This window comes from Scomber scombrus, chromosome 20 (assembly GCF_963691925.1).
Source record: "Scomber scombrus chromosome 20, fScoSco1.1, whole genome shotgun sequence".
Classification (NCBI taxonomy): domain Eukaryota; kingdom Metazoa; phylum Chordata; class Actinopteri; order Scombriformes; family Scombridae; genus Scomber; species Scomber scombrus.
The window spans coordinates 6,712,279-6,718,278 of NC_084989.1; the positions used below are offsets into that span (position 1 = coordinate 6,712,279).

The 6,000-nt window shown below is 40.5% G+C and overlaps 1 protein-coding gene across 1 annotated transcript; it reads left to right on the forward strand.

Annotated features, from left to right (window-relative positions):
- The first annotated feature begins 2,597 nt into the window (after window positions 1-2,597).
- Window positions 2,598-5,763, forward strand: LOC134002098 (cytochrome P450 2F2-like). The gene is made up of 11 exons (XM_062441371.1): window positions 2,598-2,783; window positions 3,164-3,323; window positions 3,421-3,573; window positions 3,672-3,832; window positions 3,992-4,060; window positions 4,274-4,378; window positions 4,535-4,673; window positions 4,817-4,902; window positions 5,121-5,222; window positions 5,352-5,493; window positions 5,576-5,763. The coding sequence occupies exons 1-11, from the start codon at window positions 2,622-2,624 to the stop codon at window positions 5,761-5,763; spliced, it is 1,467 nt and encodes a 488-aa protein (XP_062297355.1). The 5' UTR covers window positions 2,598-2,621.
- The last annotated feature ends 237 nt before the right edge of the window (window positions 5,764-6,000 follow it).

Sequence of the window (6,000 nt, forward strand, 5' to 3'; positions counted from 1 at the left end):
ATACAACCCATTAACCCCCACCAGTCATCTATATGATACCACCATCCAGCTCCTCCATTGTGTGTGGGTCACTGGGGTCAAAGTGGACATGTAGCCTCTGGCTTGCCACGCCCACTGTCTAGCCTCCTTTTGGGCTGGGTCAGATTGAAATGAAAGGCAGTAATATTTCCAAGGTATGTTATCAAGCTCATAGAGCGGAATGGGATCCCTCTATCAGAACTGAAGGACACTGTGAAGGCCCCTAAAGCTGACATAGGCTCACAAAGCAATTATGTTCCCCCATAGGGGCTTTGTATTTATGGAGACGGCTTGTCACTCTATTTCAGGGCCTAGCAGAGCTTAGGAGGAATACAAGCCTAAACATATACTGTCACTGGAAATAGAGCACAGCGGAGCTCTGCAAAGGAGCAGCATTGCCTGTTGCCCTTCAGGATATCTGCACTTTGGTTTCACCTTGATCAAAGCTCAGATTGTGACACATGTCAGTCATAGACAATATAATAACCTTCGCTGAAACGTGTTCAGGTTTTTGACTACAGCGTAACCTGCCAACCTAGTTTCTCGAAATACCAGGATGACTTTATACTGATATACTGGCTGTGAGACTCCCGCAGTGAATCAGCAGCATCACTGTTGCATCTGCCGCTCTATAGCTGAGGGGCCGGTCTCTGTGTAAACGGATAGCTCTTGATCTTCCTCCTCTTGCGGTCTCTTTGAAGGTGACAACAAAAGGTCTGGCCTCGTATCTCACCTATCTACAGAGCGCTCCACTCTGACTGTCATAGGGGTGACCACAGGGTTTTTCAAGTCTACAGTATACGCACAAGTGTTGAGTGTATAGAAGCTCAGTGGACTCAGTTGTATTTGTTTTTATTAGTATTTTATTGTCTGTTAAACTTTATGTTGATGGTTAAAATGCTAAAATGGAACCATAACCACCCATTCTTATTGTAAATTACATATTTTGTGAAGGACAATTTTTGTTATACCTTTTTAAGAAAATCTATGTTGTATGCATTTACTATTGAAAACACATTTTATTTAAAAAAAAAATATATATATAATTTTATCATGTCTTGTACTTGAAGTTTTCCAATTTTTGTGTGTATATTTTTACCCGTTGACTCTAAAATGTGAAGTGATCTCAGTGTTTAACAGTGACGGCTGATCATGGCTTTGTTATTCACATTATAAACTATAATGATATTAAGATCATGTACATTTTCAAAGCACTTTACAATACTGACACAATGTATTTCTGCAGGATCAGTTTGTTCCAGTCCATTGTGTGGTAGATGCTTCACTGATACTTTGAAATCATGCTGCCCTCAAGTGGCAGGAAATGTGTAATGCGGCAATATGATGAAGCCAACACTTGAAATCTTCCCAGCTGCTGTCTGGCATTGTGATGACTTTTTTTTCAAATGTCAATATTTGTATCTTCATAATATGTTGTTGTGACACTGTTTTTTTTCTTTTAATAAATCTAGTATATAAGGTGTCTGTAATAGATTCACTTCAATGTTTCATTCAATTTACCTGAATTTTCAAACTGTAGATTTTTCATAAATGTTAGTCTGACTCCACACTGACTACAAAAAGAGCAATGTCCCTCACTTGTTCCATTAAGATATTATTTTAATTTATTTCAGTCCATGAGGAGTGATACTTTGTCAGATACAGCAGTAGAATGAATTAGGTTCCATGTTGGATAACAATCTACAGCTCAGGGGATATTACAGAGAGGTTTTGGTGCTAAAATCTGATTTTGAATTGCAGATTTACTGGTCAGTGTGACAAGTAGGACAAGACTAACCAGGAGGTCCGGAGTAAAAATGAGATGTGGGCCCCTTTTGAGCCCCACCAACACATACAAAAACAACACATTCATGTGCCCTTGTCAAGCAAATTAGGTGAGTCTGTTTGTTTGTTCTCTTACTGTCATATTCATAGTGTTGGGATGCACAGGTTTGCATGACCACTGACGGTGGTTAAAGTCCGCCCTTAGCAATCACAGCCATTTAAATATGACAGGTTTTTTTTTAAGGCACTGTGCGTCTTACTGCAGGTAAACTGGAATCCAAATAAATAAAGCATGCTTGTTTTGTTATGTAATCAAAACCTTTCAGAACTTGCTCTGTTGGGTCTTTCCACATGTCCCAACTGCTGTCTGCTCATTTACATTTCAAAAGTGTTACGAACATGCTCAGAGTCCGCAGCAAAAATGGGATTCACACATGAATAAAGCTTTAAAATGACATTAATTATCAACTTAAAATATAATAATGTTAGTCTGCAAAGTCAGTAATGAATGCAATGTGTGGATGAGTGAAATGTAACCCATCTGGCTGGTGGAGGTCCGGAAGGAAGAGAAGAAAGATTGGTTAGAGAAGCTAACTAAACAGGCTGAGGCCTAAACTACCCAGGTGCAGGTGGTTTCCTGACATACCTATGGTCCCGCCCAATGGCTCCTGGGCCAGGAAGCCAAAGCAACTTCTTAAACAAAGGGAGAGAGGGCTGTTACAACAGCTACAAGAGGCAGGGCTTCTAGTTTTACCACTTTCTTTTTTTTAAGCCAGTCAAAAAGCTAGCCTCTTCAGATCAGCCTAATCCATTCCACCATGTTTGTTTCTTTCATCCTACTATGTCTCTGTGTTTTCATCTTTGTCCTCTGTCTCAAATGTCAAAGACCAGAGAACTTTCCTCCAGGACCTCCTCCACTGCCATTCCTGGGGAACCTGTTGGACCTCAGCCTCGACAACCCTGTAAAGGACTTTGAGAGGGTATGACGCACACTGAAATATGACTTTTGTTCTACTGGATGGACAGTCCTATATACAAAGCAGTTGTGAATGATTGGTTATTGGAAGCAAATCCTTTCTCCATTGTTTGTACAGTAAGAACAGATTTATTGCTCTCTGTACAGAGTTGCATAGTCTGCTTCCTTAACCTGCTGAACACATGCATAGTTTCAAGGTGGATTGCAGCTGTGAAAGCATGCAAGTGAGAGTACCATGACTGTTCAAGAGTTTCAGTCCTGAAATGAGAAGGGCTCAAAAAGAAATCTTCTTGTTTACGTGTGAATGAAAAACAAAGCTTTTGCATTTTGAGCATTAACTGATTCATGATCACTTCAAGAACATCTTACTTTGCTCTACCTTAGCTGAGAAAGTGCTATGGAAACATCTACACTCTGTTCATTGGGCCCAAACCAGCCATAGTCATCAATGGGGTGCAGGCCATGAAGGAGGCTATGATCACCAAGGCTGTTGATTTTGCTGGACGACCCCAAGACATCTTTGTCACTCACCTCACTAAGAACGGTATGACTAAATTGAGGTGTCATAAACAGTGGATGCAAAGGTAGAAGATATATAGTATAGTTCCATATGATAAAGTGTCATATGCTACATGTTATAGGAATGGTTCTGGCAGACTACGGCTCTAGTTGGAAGGAGCACCGTCGCTTCGCTTTGATGACCATGAGGAATTTTGGTCTGGGAAAACATTCCATGGAGCAGAGGATTCTGGGAGAGTTACACTATACAATAGAAACACTGGAAAAGAGCATTGGTATGACATCTCTAGGTCAATTCGCATAATGTTCTGTTAAAATGATATGAATTAGACTTTGAGGAGCTAAACTTGTGTGATTGTTACATCTTTCACAGGTAAAACCTTGAGCCCTCAAGTTATGTTTCATAATGCAGCCTCCAACATCATCTGCCAAATTCTGTTTGGTACACGTTATGACTATGATGATGACTTTATCAAAGTAATTGTTCAGTGCTTCAAGGAAAACTCCAAAATAGCTAATGGACCCTGGGCTATGGTGAGTCACAACTTGTTTGAAAGGTAAAAACAGACAGAAATATCAGACATTGTGCTATTAAGGGTGGTATTTGAAGTACACAAAGTTATGATACCATTCTACTATTCTGTCTGAAGGAAAACTGGAATCTGAAAAAACTGTTCCGATTTTTCCTTACAGCTGTATGACTCCATTCCTATGATTCGAAACCTGCCGCTGCCCTTCATGAAGGCCTTTAAAAACATTAAGGTAGTTATGTTGATTGGACCTGGTGAACTTTTTATTTTGCCTTCATATCACTGTTAACGAACCCTGCTGTCCTTCCTGTTTCCACTGGGAGTTGCCATAGTCCAAAGCATAGGGGCTTTAAGCAAGACTTTTGGCATTGCATCTCTCTTTCCTTATTTGAAAAGTAAAAATTCATACATTTACAGAAAGATTTTACAAAATGTTTTGTTTCAGACATGTAACAAATTTGCAAGTCATCTGATCGCTGAGCACAAGGAGACCAGAGTCCCTGGGCAACCACGAGACTTTCTAGACTGCTACTTGGATGAAATGGAAAAGGTGTTTGCGCGTGTGTGTCCTGCATGTAAAACATATTAGAATGATGAAAAATAGAGAAAGAGACAATCAAAAAGGCCCAGCTGCTCATACTTCAATACTTAAAACATCGACTGAGGATATAAACGGCTCTTTGAAAACTTTGTGTTATCTTTCCAGAGAGCATATGATGGCTCTTCTTTTTCAGAAGATCGACTCATCATGTTCGTGTTAGATCTTCACTTTGCTGGGACTGACACTACCTCCAACACCCTGCTAACTGGTTTCCTCTACCTCATGACCCACCCACATATACAAGGTGCCCCTGCAAAATCTGTCATTCTTACATTCCGGCATGTTTTGCTCAATTCTTTCACATGTATGTATAATTTTCCACTAATTATTTGACATTATAATGTATTGTTTAATGGTTCTTCCTGTTATTCCTCTCTTAACTATCAGAGAGATGTCAGCAGGAAATAGACCAGGTGTTGGAAGAGAAGGACCATGCCAGTTATGATGACAGACACAGCATGCCTTACATGCAGGTACATTGTAAGACACCTCTGAATGGTTTTGTTTTGATATTGCACGTGCAGATATAAATCTGAGTAGCATATTTGGTATTATACATTTGGTAGTATAGTACAAACTCTCCTACTGAGAGGCCTTATTCACTCTTGGTGAAATGACTAAAAACTTTAACTAGATTTTTTCACAGTCCGACTATGCACAACAACATGGCTTCTAATCTCTTTCCATCCAGGCTGTGATCCACGAAGTCCAGAGGATAGCCAACACTGTTCCTCTCAGCATCTACCACTCTACAACTAAAGACACAGAGCTCATGGGATATTCTCTACCAAGGGTAACAGGAATGATGATGCTTTCTTTGGAACATTTTACCATGCCATGTAAAAGCTTTGGACACGGTCAAGTACAATGTCGCCAAAACACAGACTGAAAGCCTGTTGATGTTGTCCCATTTTCTCCTCAGGGAACACTGATCATCCAAAACCTGAATTCAGTGCTGAATGAGGAGGGACAGTGGAAATCCCCTCATGAATTCAACCCAGAAAACTTCCTGAATGAGCAGGGAGAGTTTGTTAAGCCGGAGGCCTTCATGCCTTTCTCTGCAGGTATTAAAACTCAAGCCTTGGTGTTCATGTCTATCTTGTATTCTAAGAGTTATACATGACTAACTAATACAAAATATCTCAGGTCCACGCATGTGTCTGGGAGAGGGTCTGGCCCGTATGGAGCTCTTCCTCATCATGGTGACTCTGCTGAGGAAGTTCCAGTTCATCTGGCCCGAGGACGCAGGACAGCCAGACTACACTCCAGTCTATGGGGTCACTCTGTCTCCCAAACCTTACCTTATGAAGGTCCAACTCAGGGCTGCACAGTAGAACTGCAGGTACACAGGAGACACAATTAAGTTGGATCCAAATTGGACACAAATGGCCAGAAACTCACGATAACACAACAAATGCAATGAAAATAATTTTTTTTTGAATATCAAAACTACATGCAAATGATGTAATATGATATACTAGTCTCTTTGTGTGTGTTGCAGGTTTGACCTCGTCTCTGTAAACAGCCTGAGTGGAATTTCACAGTGTTTCCTTTGCAAACTTGTTACACCT

What these genes read in the sequence shown, in the direction of transcription:
- LOC134002098 (XM_062441371.1), top strand. Translation starts at nt 2,622, where the DNA reads ATGTTTGTTTCTTTCATCCTACTATGTCTCTGTGTTTTCATCTTTGTC. An exon ending in ACTTGGATGAAATGGAAAAG is followed by an intron (nt 4,379 to 4,534) that starts GTGTTTGCGCGT and finishes TTATCTTTCCAG; the next exon opens with AGAGCATATGATGGCTCTTC. An exon ending in CTTCATGCCTTTCTCTGCAG is followed by an intron (nt 5,494 to 5,575) that starts GTATTAAAACTC and finishes AAAATATCTCAG; the next exon opens with GTCCACGCATGTGTCTGGGA.